The sequence below is a fragment of the Cygnus olor genome, chromosome 1 (genome assembly GCF_009769625.2).
Source record: "Cygnus olor isolate bCygOlo1 chromosome 1, bCygOlo1.pri.v2, whole genome shotgun sequence".
NCBI lineage: Eukaryota > Metazoa > Chordata > Aves > Anseriformes > Anatidae > Cygnus > Cygnus olor.
The window spans coordinates 48,317,323-48,338,321 of record NC_049169.1 but is presented as its reverse complement, the minus strand read 5'-3'; the positions used below and the strand labels follow the sequence as shown (position 1 = coordinate 48,338,321).

The 20,999-nt window shown below is 44.8% G+C and overlaps 1 protein-coding gene across 1 annotated transcript; it reads right to left on the bottom strand.

Annotated features, from left to right (window-relative positions):
* Positions 1 to 1,033: 1,033 nt before the first annotated feature.
* Positions 1,034 to 16,677, bottom strand: UBE2N (ubiquitin conjugating enzyme E2 N). Its single transcript, XM_040557559.1, has 4 exons — positions 16,549 to 16,677; positions 2,682 to 2,928; positions 2,342 to 2,482; positions 1,034 to 1,717 (listed from the first exon to the last, which is right to left on the bottom strand). The coding sequence occupies exons 1-4, from the start codon at positions 16,576 to 16,578 to the stop codon at positions 1,677 to 1,679; spliced, it is 459 nt and encodes a 152-aa protein (XP_040413493.1). The 5' UTR covers positions 16,579 to 16,677; the 3' UTR covers positions 1,034 to 1,676.
* Positions 16,678 to 20,999: the final 4,322 nt, after the last annotated feature.

Sequence of the window (20,999 nt, the reverse complement as noted above, 5' to 3'; positions counted from 1 at the left end):
TACTAACCACTGAAAGCACGGTCTGTTGGAAAAATGTCATTTTAATATTCATCTTACATAAGAGCACAATAAATACACCACATTCTATAGAAATTTCAGATGATGCTAGAGTAAGAGGGAGAAGAATACCAACAGACTATATAACCACGACCCTGTATTGCATGGCGTAACACTCCCCACTACAACCACAGCAAGCTGTCATTTACACATTCCAGGTTGGCTTTGCCAAAAGCTTTTAAGATTTTATTTGGGGAGTGGAGGGTAATGCAGGAAGAGAATAGGGATACAGGAATTTTAAGGGAAGTAATAAGATGGGTTCCCAGAAAAGATGCTGGACTCCCAGACGAGATGCATACACTCGAGAACAAGGACGAGAAGGAAGTTTTTCCATCAAAACTTTCCTTCCCTCCAATAAAGAAGCTTTGTTGCTATTTAAGCAGGCTGGCTCTTCAAGCAAGTAGCTTAATAAGGCTTGTAGAGTAAAACCAGTGGCAAGAGGCGCTAGCTAGAAGTGGTTAAGCAAACATCAGTCGATATACAAGCTGGCTGTAACAGTGGTTTCTACACGCACTGGTATTTCATGTTTATAGAGGACAGGAATTAAAGACGTTAGAAAAGTGTGCAGCCTAACATTTGATGATAATCAGCAAAGACAAGTTATGCAGATACTCACAATTAGTGCTGTCATTTCCTCTCAGCCTCCTATTTGATTATGCTCAATTTCCATGAAAACGTGTATCAGTGCATTACTGAAATTATGATTACAGTGGTTACAGAGACTTTCTTCCCCAAAAAGTCACTCCAAATGTAATTTTGTATTAAATCGGGCAGGTAAGGTCACCCACATAACACAAATTAATAAGAAGTCAGCAAACAGAAGCAAAGAATATTGTGAATTCCACCTCTTTACTCTTTAATCTGTCAGACTGATGAAGACAAATTGTCAATTCTGGATTCAATTTTTTTTTTTTTAAATACGATTGTCACATTAGAGAAATGAAAACACAGCAAAATAAACTGTACAAAGGCAAAGTAGAATAACAAAAAATATTTTACTAAAACATAAGATTTACAGGAGATTTTCCAGACAAGCCATACAAAATGGTCACAAGCTTTTTCTTGGAGGGATTTTTTTCTACACTTGACAGCAGAATCACAATATTATTAGTGAAGGTGATGGATGTTTGTTTAATGTTCCCATTTTTTGTTCAAACAACGAAGCTTGTCCATCTACAGCGTCTAAGTTAGACTGGGCTAGAGGGTATATTCTAAAGTATAACTGGTTAGCTGCTTTTACCAATGCAATTAGCATCACCATAAAAAGGGAGGAGGAGCCCACAAAATTAAAACAAAAAGCCCCGCAGCTAACCCTGCCTACCTTCATTCACAGTGCTTATACTTAAACCATGATGGGATTAAAAGCAGAGATGTGCTGCTGCTTTTAAACAATTTCACAACAATCCAGATGATACTTCTAGCCTCTGCTCATGCGTTACAATAGTGAATTAGGACAAGACACAGATTTGCTAATGTGCATTTAATCACCAAAGGACTGAAGATGTCTGGGCTTTTATTCTGTAATGTTTCTAAGACTGTGTCCATTAAATGCAAACAAAAAAAGGAAGAGGTCTTGGCAGAACAGGAGAAGTGATGCACACCTGATGTTCAAAGCGCATTTAAATATTATTCATGGCATATAGCCTAGTCCATGCTCTGGCTGTAAAGAAAAAAAATATACGTTTAAGGAAAAAAAGTATTTTTCAAGTTTTATTAAAGTCATTATTTTATTTAACACCACTTTTACACTGCTCCTGCAAGTACACAAAATACCAGTTCTGAGACTTCACGTGCAATTTTGACCTCCTGGAATATCCAACATATAATACACAAAAATTGACAGCTGCTGAAGTGGTCTGACTGCAGTGAAGCCAACAGTGAAAAGGGGTTAACGTAATAATTCTTTCAATCCGTTACAGCCTGCAACAGAAGCAGGTTCGGAAGAGATGTACTTTCTGATACTAAATAATCTGTTTCTTAAACTTTACACTAAAAACACAGATGTGCACTTTTATTTTACTATGAGTGCAAATTAGACACCCTTACAATTTAGGCACATAAAAGCTCAAGATAAAACAGATCTGTGTTCTTCTAGAAGGCTGCATTTACACTCTTGAATAGAGTGCTGCAGGCATTCTGAGGAAACTTGGACTACAACCGCATGCAACGATTGCTTCTGCACACTGCAGGCATAAAACAGGAGGTCGGGATTTAAAACCCCAACCAATTAGTCATCAGCTCAATATATTTCCTAAAGTTAGAAAAATAGCGTCAGATACGTCACCTGTTTCTATGGCTTGGGCTTCATTGGTCTTCCATTGCTCAGCTACATCGTTTGCTAGTGGATCATCTGGATTGGGAGCGCTTAACAAAGCCTGGATTGATAGCAGAACTGTACGAATCTGCAAAGCTGGGGACCATTTATCTAAAGAGACATTTATAGCAGTATGAAACACCACATTCACAGTCTACAGAAAAACAAACAAACAAACAAACAAGTTTTCCTCCCCCAAATTAAAGGATAGGTTAGGTATTCTTGCAAACACATTAAATCTCTTTTTAGGGTTGATCTACAAGTTCTGCACTTATTAACATAAAAAGGAAAAAAATAAGGTTGCACTTACCTTTCAAAATATCTAAACATATTCTTCCCAGCTTGTCTACATTAGGGTGATAAATTTTGGTCATGAAACGTACTTTAGGAGCTGCCATTGGATATTCTTCTGGAAGGAATAGTTCAAGTTTAAATGTCCCACCCTCAAAGGGGGAATCCTGTGGACCTGCAATGACCACGTGAAAATAACGTGCGTTGCTTTCATCTGGTTCTGCTTTTATCCCAGGGACTGGCTCTGCCAGCAAGCGCTGGGTTTCCTAAAAGAAGGAAAAAAAAAAGAGGCAATGTAACAAAGACAACCTGCTTAATATAGATTGTACAGGCTGTATTTATTTTAAAACAAGTATTTATCATGAGTTATTTGACTACACCCACTGAAACTACCACATTAAATGAGTACCTTAAAGTCAAAGAGCAGGATGTGGTGAACGGGCACACATCTCCTTTCAGATCCCTCAGCTGCTGAAACTGTGTACGCCTCAGCAGCTCCAGGTAACGGATAACAAGCTGTCCTAAGCAAACCTCTTAACTTCTGATTAAACCGCTGCCGAGCTCATTTTTTTTTCCAGTATACATAAAAGCAATTTAAAGAATACCACAGTGACAATACTAAAAGCATTTCCCATTCTACCTTGACTAGGAAAGTATTCAAGCTTTACTCAAATATGAGTGGACAGGGTTATTGAGATGAATGTTTGTACTGGAATCAGAGCCAACTTTGAAGAACTGAAACTACTGCTCTGCTGCAATATTAAAGATGTTTTTAAGGATGTTTAATATATTTATACATATACCTGTAAATAGCTTTTGTTCAAGCACATTCAGTCTACAAATAAGCGCATTTAAATTTACTCTAACAACCAGCCGGAGACAGACAAGCTGTTCTGTAAGCAGCAGACTTAGGAAAGGCTGGTTTCCTACACAGATTTGTTTTCTTTGTTGCTCAACTCTTCTGCCTACAGCACTAATCCTACCCCAGACACCAAGATGTGGCCATAGTCGAGAGCTGCCCATGTTCTGACCATCCTGCTAATGCACTGAACAGACTAAGCTCTGTACGTCTTTCCCTCTCCTCCGCTGCCAGTCTTCACAAGTCTTGCAGGCACCTTTCCACTGTTATAAAAAAAAAAAAAAAAAAGCTGGAACTGGCAAAAGGACATTAGGCAGGGACAAGAAGTTCTGCAGAAACCTCATTTCCTCAGGTAATTTTAGCCCCATTTCCTGCTTTTCCTCCAGCTTGTTTTCACTGTGTGCAGTTAATTTTATCACCACCTTTTTCCATGTTGACTTTCACAAAAAAAATTCTCCTGTTTCTGCTGAGGAAAAATGGTAACTTGTAGGTGTAATATTAATTTATTACTCTGGTTTTATAGCATAGTTACTCCGTGTCTACAATAGCACTAAAACCAGCACAAAATACCTCTACTTAAGTTCTTCAAATGTAACTGGACCGTTACAATACTTGCATTTTGTTAAAATAAACTCACACAGTACTTGTGCAGCTGTCTTGATGCCATTAAATAACACCTCATTTTAGCAAAAGATAATCGATGTACAAAGCAGCGAAGCCACAATAATTAACACCAAAATCCAACTATTCATCTCAAATTCAACATGTTCCCACAACTCATAATATCGAGGTTATTACTATGTACAAACACACAAAAAATAGATTTATCTGGTCCGATTCCTTGTTGTGGCTACACACTGTCTACTTATCAGCACAGGGATTAGTTGCCAATGCCACTTATACACATTCCTTGAAGGGTATCCACGCTGCTCAAAGCTTTCTACATTCACTCATGCAAATATATTTTAAAGGATACAGGTGAATCTACAACATATTCAGAATTTGAGATCTGTTGGTTATTTCCCTGTCCAGTAGTTTTGTAGAAGAGCAGTTCTAACTAGTACTTAAAGCTTTAGTTCAGCGTATGAGAGCCTGCAAGAAACCATGGGTTATCCCTGTAAAGGTATAAAACATTCTCCACTTCTTTGAGCACGTTTTCAGTAAAAGTGCTGCCGCAGGTAGATGCGCTAATTCAGATTTCCACCTACGAAGGATCGTATACTTATTGCAGTTTGACACTTTTGGAAGAGGAAATAGCGTCTTATGCCAAATAAACTATTACAATGAGCCAGCTTGAAATTAACAAAACTTTATGAAAAGGTCCAATTTTTCAGCTTCTTCACAGCTGCTACCACCTGCACTTTGCCACCAGACTTGCTAATAGGCAAATCACATCTTTCCTACGGGTGTGCCTAAATTTTAGACGGAGCCAAGGCTGTCAAACATACATATATAATGGTGATTAAAGCCTTAAACATACGAAGGCTTTTCAATAGCTGGGCTGACCTCAGCAGTCCCTAGCCCCCACTCAGTCCCTCTGATCTCCCCACTGCCTCCCCAGCTACGGCAGCATGCTGACGGCAACCGTCCCACCGAGCCAAACCTGGCTTAAAATAACCCAGAATCAGCAGTTCTCTGGCAGCAGCATCAGCACTTCCACCTGCCAGCAGAACTGAGGGAGCGACGTCTGGCTGTGAGCTGCACAAACCGCCACTAAAAACCATGTGTCAGTAAACAATGAGCGCGCCCGTACATGAGAAAAATGGTTCCTTTGATAAGGCATGGCATCGTAGCGAAGGAGCTACACCACCGCTAGCATGTCTTCCCGTTCAGACAGCCCTTCGTGCCTCTACAGGACGCGGACACGGTTATCTTGCTATAAGACAGCACAGAAGGGGTGAGCATGGAAAAAAACATGTACGTTACGCAGAGCTACGCTGGTGCTAAGGCTATTCAGAGCCCGTGCAGGACCCGTGTGGAACATGAACATGAGTGGAAAAGTGCTTTGAACAAGCACGTCTTGCTTCCTGCGCTGCACACGGAGCTCCAGCACTACCAGCACAACTTGAACTGCTTCCAAACAGAGGTGAGGAGGAATACTTGCAAGGAGCCTGCGCGGGAAGTGGCTGACGCTCGTCTTTCCTAGCGGCCGGGCTCTGACGCAGCCACCTGCCGAGCACTTCTCCACGGCAGGCAGAACGACAGCCGTGGCTCCTGTGAGCGCACGCCACTTCTCTTTTACGCAGAAGTTGAGAGGTATCTCTGCATCACAAGAGGCCTTTTTAAAACTCTACACGCAGACAAGCTTGTTAGACCATGGAAAAATAACAGAGATGATGCCATTCACTGAGAGAACATGAAGTGGTTTTACTTAAATACATAGACACCTGCTAAATTGTGACAGAAAACAAGACTTTTGAACTTCAGTTGTGAGGAAAGTTATAATATCTTCAATACATATTGGGCGGAACCATAGAAGAGTAGTAGAAAGGGGAAAACGAATCAAAAAGTTATGTTTTAAAGCCTATGCACATAAAGCCAAAAACAAACCCATAAATCACCCACAGAAGAGTCAACAAAAGTGGGCTCGATCTACAAAAAGGAAGCGTTTAATTTCGTTTAACATGGTAATCTGATTTTGTAATTTTACGTTACTTTCCCCTGGGGATGGTTCCCCAATGAAAACCAGTCTCTCAAACACCAAAAGAAAATAATCACTTCCAGTTAGACTTTTAAACTTGCTACGTTTCTCAACTTAATCAGGAAGCTCAAGCGTACTCAGTATTTCACTTTCCCGTATCTCTTTGGGCGATCAGCTTTCTAACACCTTCTTAGCTGAGCAAGCGACTCTTGCGCAATCTGCTACTTCCCCCTTTCTCCCCAAAATAGTTTTTGAACCCTTTGTCCAACTGCAGCCAGTTTCTTTAAGCTCTGTAAGAAGTCAATGGCTAAGACAGAAATCACGCTCTGCGCTACTGAGGAGAACATCAGGAAAAACCCCGATGCGGCTTGTGGTTTGGCCACTTTATTTCAAAGCACGCACTGCTTCTTGCCCACCAAAGTGCCAGTAGGGATAAAAATGGAGCTAGGTTACCCACATTTTATCATGTAAAGCAGCATAAAAGGATAAATTCACAGAAAACCAGGCTTTACAGTTCTGCTGCTAAGACAACAAGTGTGTTTGCAATATAGCGATTCATTTTGTCTTCACAGAAATACAAATTTCCATCTAAATAAGTGTTTCAGAACAGCATTTTACAGTGTTTCTTATCAGCTCTCCTCTAGCATACCGAGGTAAGTTTCACAGAAAGTATTAAGACACGTTTTGAGCTCTAAAGCATTTAACAAAGTATCCCTTGCATCCATAAGTAGTTACTTCTTTTTGCCATACTCCACAGCATTGTTAGAACGAGATCTCTTCTTGCTCTTACTTTTACTCCACTTTTTCCAATTTCAAGTTAATCTCTCAGTTTTCATTGATTAAAGAAAATGAAGATACATGCCAGTCAGGGCTTCCAGAAAAAAACGCTATCATTCACAACTGGTTACGCCCCCCCCCCCCACGATTTTCTTTCTTATTTTTAATTAAGTGCTTAAAAGAAACACAGAAGCCTTGAAGGTGTTTTGACAAGCAAAAGTAAAGCTTTGCTTATTAGCGCAGGTGGCCTGAAGTAGAGTGACAGATGATACGGGTGGGACAGATGGTGGAGCTGACATTCTCTACAGCTATTCTTCTATGAAGACATTAAACGGAAGGCTAATTGTACCCGCGGGGGGAAAAAACCCTCAACCTGTTTATGCAGCAACCTGTGAGGACGAGGCTGCCCAGGAAGAGATCCGTGATGGCTAGCAGAGAGCAGAAGAGCAGGAGGCAGGAGTGGGGACCTTTCAGGTTGCCCAGACAGAGCAACCACACAAACGAGATACTGATTTCAGTGTTTCGTTCTTTGGGCATTAGCCTTCATCAGCCTGCTTTCAGTGGAAGAAGAAAAAAATACTGAAAAGCAGACAAGCACCACGATACTCCTGCATCCACGCCCAGAGCACGACAGAGCCCCTCTTTAAGGAGGCCAACTGAACAAGAGAAGATGCTGCCACACAGACACGCACGAAAATCAATTTTTAAAGCACAGTACAAAGAAGGAATCTATTAAAAATATACCATTATTTTCATCCATTCTAGTCTTGCAACAGTCTTTATAAAAGCCTCAAGTTGCCAAGACCTCAGCCAAAACAACAAAAAAGAATCTCACGACATGCTACAACTCTGGAAAACAAAAAGCTTCTGTAACGTACTTCAGAAGCCTTACTTGCTATCAGCCCCCTGGCAGCACCAACCAATGGCACACTGGCAATTACAATCAGAAGGCTCATGTATGCAATCATCTGAAAAAAAATATATATGTATTTCTTACGTAACAGAGCCACCGCAGTTGAACTGAAATCTTTAAAGCTTCACTTGCCTGGTAAAGACCATTCCAGTAGAGAAGGAAGAAACTGTTGCATGGGATTAGACAATTTTTAAAGTTTCTTCACTGCTTTTTAGAACGGAGTACTGTATTCTTTGCTTGGAAAAACGACTGCTATTCCTTTCCCTGTACTTTGGCTATCGTTAACCGCCACCAATTTCACGTTGCCTACCAAGGAATAGTGGCTAAAATAGGTAATAAGGGAAAAATCAGCATCTAACATCTACAAAATACATTAAAAATTAAAAAAAAAAAAAAAAAAAAAGACAACTGTCTGAAGACTTCCAGAATTTCAGAAAGAAGTCTGCTTGCGAAGTCAGCACAAACTACCTCAATGAAGAAATCCAAACTCAATGTCTTCAGCCAAAGTTGCTCTGCTTTGCAATTTATGTCTGATGCTCAGCTTCTCATCACCCCCGTTTTCTTATTTCACGTTCTGTATTACTGCTGTAAACACTGATTAAAAAAACCCTGCATATTAATCCAGAAACATAGTTAAACATAGAATCCATAAACACAGTTAAACACAGAAGTCTTTAGAGAGATGTTACAGTTGGCGGAATACACTTTGGACACAACTTATTGCAGTCCTTTGCTCTACTCAGTCTTTTAGTATCAACTGTTAGATCACCCAGTGAAATTCATGAAGTCCATTACAACAAGAGGAACCTAGAGAAATCCGAACACCGTACAGAGCCTGAACACTTTCAGCTGGCAACTGAGCGGCCACCAGGGGGAAGGAACAAAGAAAGCTGCGGGGCCTTCCCACTTCGGCCTGTTGGGCACCAACATTTGTCCGCATAGCAGTCTTTTGACCTCATGGTGAATGAAACGGAGCGTGTGCACAAGGCCAGGGGGAAAAAAATAAAATAAAACAAAAATTACAAGAGAGAAAAGTCTGTGGGCTCTCCCACCACATGCCCATGCAAACGAAGAGCTGTGCCGACCACGAGGAGGAGGCAAACGCACGGTGTCAGAAGGGTGGGAGAGGAGACGGCTCCGGCCGTGGGGGGCAGGACAGGCAGGTGCGAGCCGGCAGGTGACAGCCTGGAAGGAAACGCAGAGGCTCCTCCTCGTCCCAGAGGAAGAGGCTTAACTACCAGAAGTGCTAATTTCAGCACCAGATGGCAAACGGCTAAATTAAAGCGTTCACCCACCTATGAGGTCCTAAGCACCAAAGGCTCTGTGTATCTTCTTACTCGCTATCAAGTTATCTAGCGACTTCTGACAGCGCCGGCGGCACAGGGAAAGAATCCTTATGCCCAGCAGCTCTGTGCCAGTACTGTAAAGATGTAACATCACTGAGCCTCTCAGAGTTCAACACAGCCGTGATAAAACTGCTCTGGAAGTTCAGAACAGAAAACATCAATAAGGCCTCTTATCCAAGAAGAAAACGCCGTGGCTATCGCAGCTGTTAAATATTTCGCCTTTTCGAACGCTGCAACGCCGCACCTTCACACAAGGTCTCAGGGGAATTACTCTTATTTTCATCAGCACAACTCCCTACACAGCCGCCAGGTCGCTTACCTTTGCTGCCACCCAGCAAGATGGAGGTTACAGCCCCGAGACTTTCTCAGGCCAAGGCAAGGCACAAGCCCTCTTCAATCCTCTTCAGGCAGTGAAACATTTTAGCTACTACCCACCCCTACCTGCAAGTCCAACCAACCCCGAACAGCTTTATCCAGGGCCGCTCAGGGAGCACAGGTGATGGATCAATAGCCCTCTTTTTAAAAGATCACCCGCAGCAGAAGCTACATCTCCCAGCGCTTACTGCTGCCCCCTCGCCAGACGTCGCCATCCCTCAGCCCTACTGAGAAAGCACATCCCGCCAGCACACCTTATTCAATTCTGTAGAAGTTAGCTGGGCTCTCTTACCTACGATTTTAACCCAAAAAATGCTGGCTGGCAGCACAAACTCTGCTGCCACCTAGCAGAGGACAGCGACTCCCAGCAGAACGGGGGACGAACAGCTGGCACCGGCTGCAGGTAAAAGCTCCTGCAGCCAAAAGGCCAAGGCCAAGGCGCGGGAGGAGGCGCTCCAGGCACCGGGGCAGTTATCCCCGTGTGGCTCACGGGGCAGACACCCATACGGCAGCCCGCGGAGCAGACTCGAACTGTCACATCCAGAAGCACTTCTAGAGAGGATGTGGTGGAGAGTTCAAGTTCTACAGATGACACTGCAAGTTAGAGTTGAACGACGACAAAAAGAAGACAGAAAATGAAAGCCACCAGCTCCACTTTCTGCTGTAGCAGAGATAACACCACTTGGAGGGCACCACACGTACCGATTTATGTGGGAAAAGACAAAACCAAAAGATACCCTTCAGTTTAACTAATTGCTGATCAGTCACTTGTCAATATTTGCTCCCTAGGGAAGAGCCAACATTTCCTGTCAAGTTCTCCAGGAAGATTTCTAAGGCAAAAGAAAAGTAAATATCAAAAATCATAGATTTTTGATATATGTTACACCAAAGCTCTGCTCTGAATGACCACAAACCAGTGCTAACCCATTATCTCTTTCTTTGTTGCTCCAGACGTTGACTTTGCAATGAAGTCAAACTGTTCTCCCTGCTATTTCAGCCCACCGGTCCTTCTTAATCAACTCAGCTCACATCTATAATTGGGCGTCCACCTTTCCTCACAACACACGAGAGTCCATCAGAGTGGGAAGCCGTACCCCCTCGGCAGCAGGGCTCATTCGTACGGTCACACGCAGCCCTTTCATCAGCCCGAGCAGTAGCAAAGTCAAACAAATGAGATCACAGAATTGATTTGGCTTAAGAAATAACCTTTACTGCAGTGTTCGGAGCCAAAGCAGTCCCTCGGTCCAAGCCTGCTGCAGCAGCACACGCTTTTTTGTGCCAGCACAGCCCAGGTTAAAGCTGTTTACACAGTACGGCGGGCCAACGAGAACCACAGGCTAACCACCTTGAGAACTTCTGCTTCATCTAACTTAACACAGTGGCAGCTTTTCCACCTTGTGCTGGCCGCCTGCACGAACCACAGAAGCGTAACACCAGCTTCAGCACTTCACTTCGGAGCACATACCGTACACGTTTATTTCCTATCTTTATTCTGATCACAGAAAACCCTTGCCAGCTACCACTGCCTTTATGTTCCAACTACAGCTAGTAGTTGGTTGGATTCATTTTCTGACACGAACTAGAAGCTAACGGTTTTAGCTGCACAGGGCTAAACTGAAAGCCGCGCACTGGCACGCGGACAAGTTTTAATTACTTGCTGCATGGCAATTCTTTCACGTTCGTTCAGCGTGGGATAGAGAGGAAGATCACACTTCACCACGAACTGATGGGTTGCACAGAAGAAGGTGAACTGCACGCACGTTTTCGCTTTGATTCTCGAGGGGAAGGCAGCAGGAGACACGAAGAAAGTTGTCAGTCAAAATTGTCTTCTACATACATGGATAAAGCTGCATCGGAAAACCACAAAGACTTACTTAACCCGGTAACTTTTTCTAACAGCACATCGCATTTTGGCACAGATTCTTCCAGACTCTATCGTTTCATTAGCTCCAATTACGAGAACAAATTTGTTACCCAGGCGAATGCCACGCTGCCTGCCAGATCTCAAAATGCTTAGATGAAAATCGTAACGCTGTAAAACAGCTGAAGATGCTCTCCGTCTTTTAGGAAAAGAAGAATTACCGATGAAGCCCATTAAACTTTAACGCGGAGGTCAGACATCGTAAAGAGAAGGCTGTGCTTGTGGTTTCCAGTCGCTGGCCTGCACACGGATGCCTCTGTTCCTTGCCCGGGGTGCGGGCACCCCACCTGCCTGCTGGGGCTGCTGCGCCCCAACACTCGCACGGGGAGGGCACCGCGGAGGTCAGCACCGCTCTCCGCCGACACCGTCCCCAGATTTTCCGCAGCAGATTACGGGATTTTGGAACTGCGAAGCTGAGATCCTATGCAAATTCCTCGAGGATTAGCTGGGTACTAGCACAGATCAAGCTTTTTACGGTGCATCTGCAGCCACGGTAAAGCAAGGCACAACTGAATTCAGGAAGCTGATAGCGCAAACCGTTCCTGCCGTCACATTTACAGTTCACATTAAGGCCTTGCGTCAACATATGGGGCCAACTATCAAAGTGGGATTAAGGCACAGAAGTCATACCGAGCTTTTGTCCAAATGCCATTTACGGCAAAATTTGCCGCTTGCTTGCTCGCCATCAGTACTAACCCACCGGTCACGCACAACAAAAACCACGTTTTTGCTTTGTGCTATTACACAAAACGAATACTGAGGATATATTTCTGCTGGCTTTCAATGGATCAGGCAACAACTGTGCACAAAGCGATAAAAAACATTGCCATCAATACTAAAAGTTTATTTTACTACATATTTGTATCTCAACGATGCTCAATTATTATACAAGAAGGTACTCCAAACAAAAATTTTGCCTCTAGCTGGATTATTTGCCGTTCTTTCCTCTGAGTTTGCCCTCTGGTTTCTACCACAAGCTTCTCTAAGGAAAGGACTATGCAAAGCTATTGGTGTTCTTCTCTTTGAGACCTTTTATTAAGGCTCCACGCTTCCCATTTGAGGCCGGCTCCTTGGTGAAACTTGACCGTATTCTTACCCTCTGGGGCTGGGTCTCCCTCTCAGCCTCCCCCATCCCCACGAACCCATCCGTGCCGCCAGCCTCCAGGCTGCCACGCCTGCCTCGGCACCCTGCGCTGCCACGGCCAGCCCGGGCCGTGCTCGAGGGCTGGCACGAAGACTCTGAGGGGTCACGAAGCACAGAGTGTATCGCCTTCCTACGGCTGCTGGAGACTCGAAAAAAAATTCTGAAAAATTCAAAGTTTCCATCCTTCCGTCAAATTTGAGGTTCTCCACAAGGTTCAAACAGCATACACGGGGCAAAACACATTTCAAAGACCAAAGATCCAGCTTCTCTGGTGAATGCCAAGGAACTGCACTGACCAGAAGGGATCCGTTTTCTACGCCACATCACCGCTCAAACTCAAAATACTACTGAAAGATACTAAATAGAAAAGACTGGACATAAATTCATATTGCTTATGCAAGAAACAAAGAAAGGCCCCAAAGTGTCAGAGAAATCAAGAAGTAATGGCAACCTTAAACAGCCTCTCTTCGCAGGAAAATTATGCCACAGCAGTCCACAGCTTCCAAGATCGAGTGAGAAACTTCTAGCGAGGCAAGAAGGCTGTGAGTGAATTTAAGAACCCCTAGATAGTTTCAGAAGTTGCAGACTGAATACGTGACTTATATTAAAAACAAACAAACAAACACACAGTTAAAGCAGATTATACTTACCTCCAGACCAGAATTCTGCATGCGCCTGTCTCCACATACACCACAAGAATCTCCGTAAAACCTCCCAGAAAGTTTACTTTCCAAGGTAATGTTTTGTAACTCCGCAATCCAAGCGTTACCCAGATTCTCAAAAAAAACCACTGCTAGAAGGAGCTCACTGGCAGCAATGAGGAAATGGCTTCTTATGCTAAACAGCAAAGAAGGAATATCTCAGAAAATAACACTACCGTGCAGGGGAGGAAATCAGAGCCCAGTAGCTTCACACTGATAAACTCCTTAGCAAAAAAGAAGTCTGAAGAAACACCACGTACTGCTTCAGCTGTTTTGTTTCACGATACGAGCAGCTGCAGCGATTTAACAAAAAGTGTTTTTAGCAGCTGGTTACACAGTTAACGCAGACCTGGACACCGAACCATGAATGATGAGATCACTGCAGCAGCGAAAACAGCAGAAAAAAACATTTCAAAAAGATGACACAAGGCGACATTGCCCGTCCCATTCAGATACACAGACTGCACTTGACACAGAAATGAGGTGGTTTGAATGTCAGCCAAAAAAAAAAAAAAAAAATCAGATGCAATTCAACTCCTTACTCCACCGGAGCTACGTGACTTTGCAACACAGGAGATAATTGGTGTAATAAACGCTTGAAAGTAAAAATTTCTGGGTTTATTTATGGTGTACATTGCAAAGAGTCACTTTTAATACTGCGCAGTAGGAAAACAGAATGCAGTCCACCACAAAGACACAGATCTATGTGAGCATACCACACCACATTTTCTTTGAGGAACAGATTTTCTGCACAAACTGACTCTCCAGAGGACCCTTGGCGTTTGTTAGGCTACTGAAGAAAATAAAAATACCTCCTCTCTATTCACAAGACAAAAGTTTCTCCAATTCCAATTATACATTCAAGGACTCAAATATCATTTTCTGCTCAACATTTGCGATGTGTTAACGCTGTAAGCCACACCTCCACAGCAAATCATCTCCTGAGCTTACAGATCATCCACCCCACTTGTTTAAAGCCTGTGTTTCTAAGTAATTGGCACATAGCGAGCCAGGAGTAATCCCTTATCTTCTGCGAGAAATACCTCGCCACATCTACACCGTCACCTTTCAAACGAGCGCGGGGTAGTACTGACAATATAAATAGAGCTCTCTGCCGAGCCGAGGAGAGCGCGGGGCCGCCAGTCACCCCGAGAGCCAGGCCGTGTGCCAGCAGCCCAGCACCACCAGGCGCACCTCGGGCAGCTGCCTGGGCTCTGCGTCCTGGTCTGGCGTGGGTATGTGCTCCTACGCCCAGCTGGCCACTGCTGCGCCTCCCCCAGGTGAGGGCGCGAAGGCTGCACGTGGATCAAGGCGAAAAGGGCTTCTGCTAACAGGATCCTTAGCGAATTGGAGAGAGAAATGGCTTCTGGTGGAGCACCTTGTACTGCAGCTCTTTTAGCCTTCAGCGGCCCTCTTCTATCCTCTGACCCATCTTTCTCTCTTCCTGTTCCTTCCCTCATCTTTCAAATTCGCCCTAGCAGTAAAGTTCATTTACTGCCCTTCATGTAAGGCAACCAACATTGGGATATGTAACTCCTACAGTAGGATCAGTAGGACAGCAAACATCAAATCCACCCTCATTTGAGACTCCTGAAGACTCAAGCGGACTCACTGCTAGGCCTGCACCTCTGCAGCTCTGATAGTTCAAAATACTACTTTCTGCATTCAGGACTGCGACGACTAGCCAGATTGAAATCCTAGACCATACCTACATCTGACGCCCTAATACATGCACAGCATGGGAGATACAGAATTGGTCATCCAACACAACCAAATCAAGACTCAAAAGCTGTAGACTGCGTGCAGACAACCCACAATGCATACACGGGGCACAACCCACAATACACACCACCCTGTAACAGACGTTACTCCTGGTGGAGTCTAAGGAAGACCCCTCTGGAGGAAATCTGGGGTTTCTAGGACTCTGCTGGTAGGAGCGTGTGTCCACCCAGCCATCTCCATGGATGGGATAAAACATTCCTGTGCCATCACCTATCTCGGAAAAGAGCTGTGAGCATTGCTCTACTTTTTTTATTTTTTTTCCCTAAAAGAAGCTGAAAAAACAAAAGCGCCAAGACGGAAACTTATGTACCAGCTTACAAGTGGGTGCGCTTCTTGGCTGCGCACAGGAAAACTGTCAAAAGCTACAGAGAAATCTAACATGGGCATCAGCTCCACGAGTGAGCTCTCACCACATCTCTGCGATGAATCCTGGTTCTGCTGTATTATGAAAGTGTTTTCTCACACCTGAAATACGTTCAGCATTGTATGCTGTGCACCAAGGCAGCTGGATGACCGAAATCACTCTTGTAAGATGTGTCTTACGAATGCTTACGTTTCTGAGCAGCAGTCATAGTTTAACCGCTTTGATACACAATGAATCCTAAGCCCGTCTTATTTTTACTTCAACTCCTCTATCACCTATCCCATAAATTGATCTTTTTAACAACAATCCAGTTTTATTTTTGCATCATTGATTTGCCACGTTATGGTGTTTTATGGTGGCTGGCCACTTTGCATGCCCAACCAGGAGAGCTTCCCAGCACCGCGAGTTATTTGTGACATTCATTCATTTGGAAATGAAACGGGGCGCTACGATTTCCCCTGACTACTAACGAACCTTAATGCAATAAGCTAGTAACCTCTGTAAAAGCAGTTAGCAGCCACGATTTGAGGACTCCAAACCCCATCGCTGCAGATAGAGCGGGGCTGGGGGGATTCAGCCCAGCAACCACCTACAGGGGCTGCAGGACCAGGCCACGGGAAGGCCGGCTGGGGGCACGCAGCAGTCCCTGTCCCCGCGCTGGGCGACTCCTCCTCGCTTAAACCACGCCGGAATCGCCCCCGAGGGCGGCGGGAAGCGCCCCGGAGCCGCAGCGGAGCCCGGCGCCCAGCCGCCAGCAGCAGGCCTCCGGCTCGCAGGCCCGGGCAGGCTCCCGCCGCCCGCCACGGCCTGCGCCCGCCCGGGCAGGGCCGAGCACCGCGGGGATGGGGGCCGGGCCCCGGGGCGTCCCCGCGCCGAGCCCCGCCGCGGGGGGGAAGGGACGGGAAAGGAAGGGAAGGGAGAGAAGGGAGGGAAGGGGGGGGGGCGCATCCCGGTGCCCCCCGGGCGCAGCTCCCCGGGAGCGCGGCGGAGCAGCAGCGGGGCGGGCGGAGGGGGCCGGGAGGGGAGGGGAGGGGAGAGGCGGGCGGCGGTGCGGCCGCGGTACCTTGATGATCCTGCGGGGCAGCCCGGCCATCTTGTCTCGTCGGGAGCAGGCTCGCGGGCTCGCCTCCGCCCGGGGATCGCGCACAGCCGGAAGCCGCCCGCGCCGCGCTTCCGCTGGCGCCGCCCTCGGCGCGGCACGACGGGCAATGTAGGCCCCGGCCGGCCGCGCGCGGGGAGCGGGCTCTGCCCGCGGGGCCGCACCCGGCCGCGCCCCGCAGAGCCCGGGTCGCCGCCCGGCGCTGGCAGGACTGGGGTTTCCTCGGCCTGTCGGCGGGATAACGCGTGTTATTCCTGATTTCAGCCGCTAAACTGTCACAAAAGCACCTCCAAACATACTACCTCTGCGTTACTGAAGCCCCTCCAAGTGAATTTTCATCCTTCTTGACAGACAAATGCCGTAGAAGTTAGAGGTCACCGACACAAACACCATTATTTCTCGAGCATCCTATGACACCCAGCTATACAGCTGCATTCCAACAGTAACACCCAGCGTTATCGCTGCTGTACCGGTGGGAAATAAAAGCACAGAAAGGTGAAACCACCGCCAGAGGTTACCGAGCAGGCTAGCAGCACGGCCAGGAACAGGATGCTGCATGCACAATTGCCTGTCAAGTGTTTTCTCCCAGGTCATAAACAGGACTTCTAGATGGCCTATGCCACGGTAGAAAGGAAAGGTCTCTGACACTGGCAAATCCGGACTGCATAACTGCTGACACATTCCTATCACAGGTACTACCAACGTGTTCTATGTCCTAAAATTTAAGCATTTATATCAACGCATATTGTGTGGCTACAATAACATGAAGCACGTGTCAGATGTGGTGTGTCTCCCTCCTTAGGATTAATTACAGAACATCCTGAGCGGGAAGGACCCACAAGGAGCATCGAGTCCAACTCCTGGTTCCACACAGGACAACCCCAAAATCAATCACATGTCTGAGAGCATTGTCCAAACACTTCTCCAAATGCAAGCTCGGTGCTGTGACCGCTGCCCTGGGGAGCCTGTCCCAGTGCCCGACCACCCCCTGGGTGCAGAACCTTTCCCTAACACCCAGCCTGACCCTCCCTTGTCCCAGCCCCATGCCGTTCCCTCGGGTCCTGTCGCTGTCCCCAGAGAACAGAGCTCAGCGCCTGCCCCTCCGCTCCCTCATGCAGGCTGCCATGAGGCCTCCCGTCAGTCTCCTCTAAGCTGAAAACTTCACCCTCCCCACAATACTTCCCCAAAACTTACCTAGTTTTCCTTCTTTATCCTTCGCGCTACAGAAGGCAACTAACAACTACATTGTTCTACACTATTTGATCTCCTTAGCTGTTGAATAGAGCAGTAATTCCAATAAATTCATGAATAAATTCATGAAGAAAAAAAAAAAAAAAACATAATTGCTGTGCACTCTTATGTTCGTTTGTCCCTTTAAACACTTAGTTGCTCTGCTAAATTAATGGATGTAACTTTCTATGAAGTCAATAAAATCAACAATAATGTGACATACAGCAAGAAAAGTGCATGGAAGCACATTTGCAGAATTGGAGCTTAAAGGATTCATCAATAACACACCCTCATCCTGCAGTGGAGAAGGGTGAGTTCATTTGCATTCATTACTGAGCTTGTGAAATGGCTGTGTTTAGATGTGGTCCTTCAGCAAAGTCCGGTCTTGCTAGTTATACCTACTTTTAATTCTTTAATTGTGGATTTTCCTTTTTACTTTATTACAGCTTGTTGCTATTACTAAACTAGACTGAGTGTATACTTTTGTGTACTCAGTGCCTTCGTAGTACTTGCCATCTCATCTAAAAAAGGTGAAATGATGAGCTCTAGCAAAGAAAACAGAAAAAAATAAGGTGGAAAAAAGCCTTTCTAAGATAATGTGTTTCTTCAGCTGGATGTTTGCTTTTTTTTTTTTTTCCTAGCTTCATATATTACAGTATCTATAGCATATCTGGTGCCTTACAGTAAACAATTATAATCTAGGCTGCTAGGGCTCTCTTTCTAAGGATGCTTTAGTGCTTTAGTGTTTGATTCTGGTGGCAGCAGTCTTGGCGAGTTACTAGTTGGTTGAGTTTTTTCACACTGAGATGTGAAATCCCTTCCAAATGACTGTAGCACAGTTTCCTACCCCTCTGCAGGAGCAAATAGTCTAAACAAAAAGTATTGCATTCGAGATGTTCTTTGCATGGGCAAAAGTAAACCTCAGACCTGGGCTCACATGGGTGGTTTAGATCTTGTGTGGTACGAAAATTGCTCTTGAGGAAACCTTGTTTATTTTGAAGAATTTTGAGGCTACATTTAAGAGCCATATGTAGAACTCATATCTTCACAAATGAAGGATTACTTCGCAGTAAATTATAAAAGCCATAAACGCAGTAATGCCTTCTCAAAATGTCTGCCCCTTGGGAAAGCAGTGGCATTGGTGCAAATGAATTAACATAATCTAGTGATGACCACAATGTAGTGCTGATCTATATAAATAACTGCTTACCACTGAGCAGTATGAGAATGGGTTAAAGAATCTAATTGCTTTTGAGGGAAGGGATTACAGCAAACTTTGCTTAGGGAGTCAGGAGAGAAAACTGAGGACAAAAGGTTAGTTAAAAGAGGACGTTAACATTCATATAATCTTGCAGCTTCATGAATAACAGCACATATTTGTAATCATGTTGCTATGACACCCAGTAATAACGAGGAGTCTTCATTTTGAATTAGCAGGTATGCTGACATATGCAGAAGGAATGCATATGTTTAGGTTATTTTAAAAATTGTTCTCTCCGTGTTGTGTAAATTTCACATAATACAATGGACAGCTAATGGACCAAATGGTCCCATTTCACCCTTCTTTCCTATGCCAGTAACCCAGAAACCCAAGCATGTACTTGTCAGCATCAAACAGATATCAGGATATAGCTGGAGAAATTAAAGGCAGCAATTCCTTGTGAATTTTGCAAAAATGGACAGGCAAAAGATAGAAAAGCTTTTGGTAGTCCCAGTGGGAGAAACTCTCAATGACTCCAATACTTATTATACATCAAAGAATCTTCAGTGCGTCATAAATTTGAAGTAATTAGAACTGATTTCTCTTTTTACACTGCTTGCAGAATTACACATTTTTCCTTGTTTCTGTCTTCTCTCTTTCTCCAACCCCCGCCCCCCCTCCACCTTCTAGCCTTCTCCTGGAATACTGATCATTAAAGGACTGGCATAAATGGAGGAAAAATATAGGCCAAAAGATGCTTTTAGGATCAGTGTGAGTAAAAAGCCACACAGCTCCTTGAAAGTGCTGGAACTTCTGCTCTGTAAACCTTGCCCCGTGTCTGCTAGATGCAGCAACAGTGGAGCATAGTTGACTTAAATGCTGATGAATGTTGTATGTGGTGTTCTCTTACAAGTGTTGCAGACCAGGAATCTCACTTGAGTCTGTGGCTGCAGCAAGTTGGTCTGGCAAGCTATTACGTTTGAATAGTTTTCATTGCTCAGCAAGTGGCCTGCCACATCCTGGGGAAGCTGCAGTTTTCATGATGCCTCTCTTTCTGGCTTTTAGGAAGATGTTTTTGTAGTCCGCTTGCTCCAGAAATGGCAGGGAACAAAAACATTATTTCTTTATTGTCATATATACAGAGATTCAGGTCATACCCCTAAGTTATTCCACTCCAACTAAGACTGCTACAGAGGTCCCTGAGCATCCATATGGGTGCTGGAAAGGCCATCGAAACTGGCTACTCCAGAATCCTGGCTTTAGATTTTGCTTCTTTGCACTCCCTCTGAACAAGAGATATCTTCCAGGAGAGGCTATAGTTAAAATTGTCCTTTTATTACATTCTAAAATTACCGAAGAATGCAACTTAATCCTCTGAATCAGAGCTGGAACAAAACATGTAAGTATGTCTCTTCAGCTAGTCACAGCCTGTGGGGAGGTTCTTGCACCTTCTTGGTGCTTTTCCACCTCAATAATCTTCCAGTGTCCATCCCAGAAGGAAAATACTTTTCCCACTCAGCCATTGTTGCCAGTGTAACTGGGCTCTGGACTGCAGCCCACATAGCACCGTGTGCTCCCCCTCCATTTGGCATGTCTCTTGGAAGGCTTCCTTGGAGAAGAGCCACTGGTGATCCAGCCCAGTATGGCTCTGCTTTCCACTTCCGCTGGTGAAATAGTTCTTCAACACTCCTACTCCAGAATTCGAGGTTGACCCTAAAATGTGTTTATTCATCTCTTCTAGATTATATATTTTGAGCAGTATTGCACAGGAGTTCCTTATCCACACAATTTTTCAAAGTCACATATAGCAATACCATTAAACCACCTAAATAAATGTACAAGTTTCTTGGATGGCATGGGAGGGGGAGCAGACAGGAGAAAAGTAGAGAAGAGAAAGTAGATCTGAAAAACTAGATTTTCACAACACTACACAGGTAATTTGTCAAAATTTGTAAGGTGTTTCAGCAATCTTTTTATTTATTTA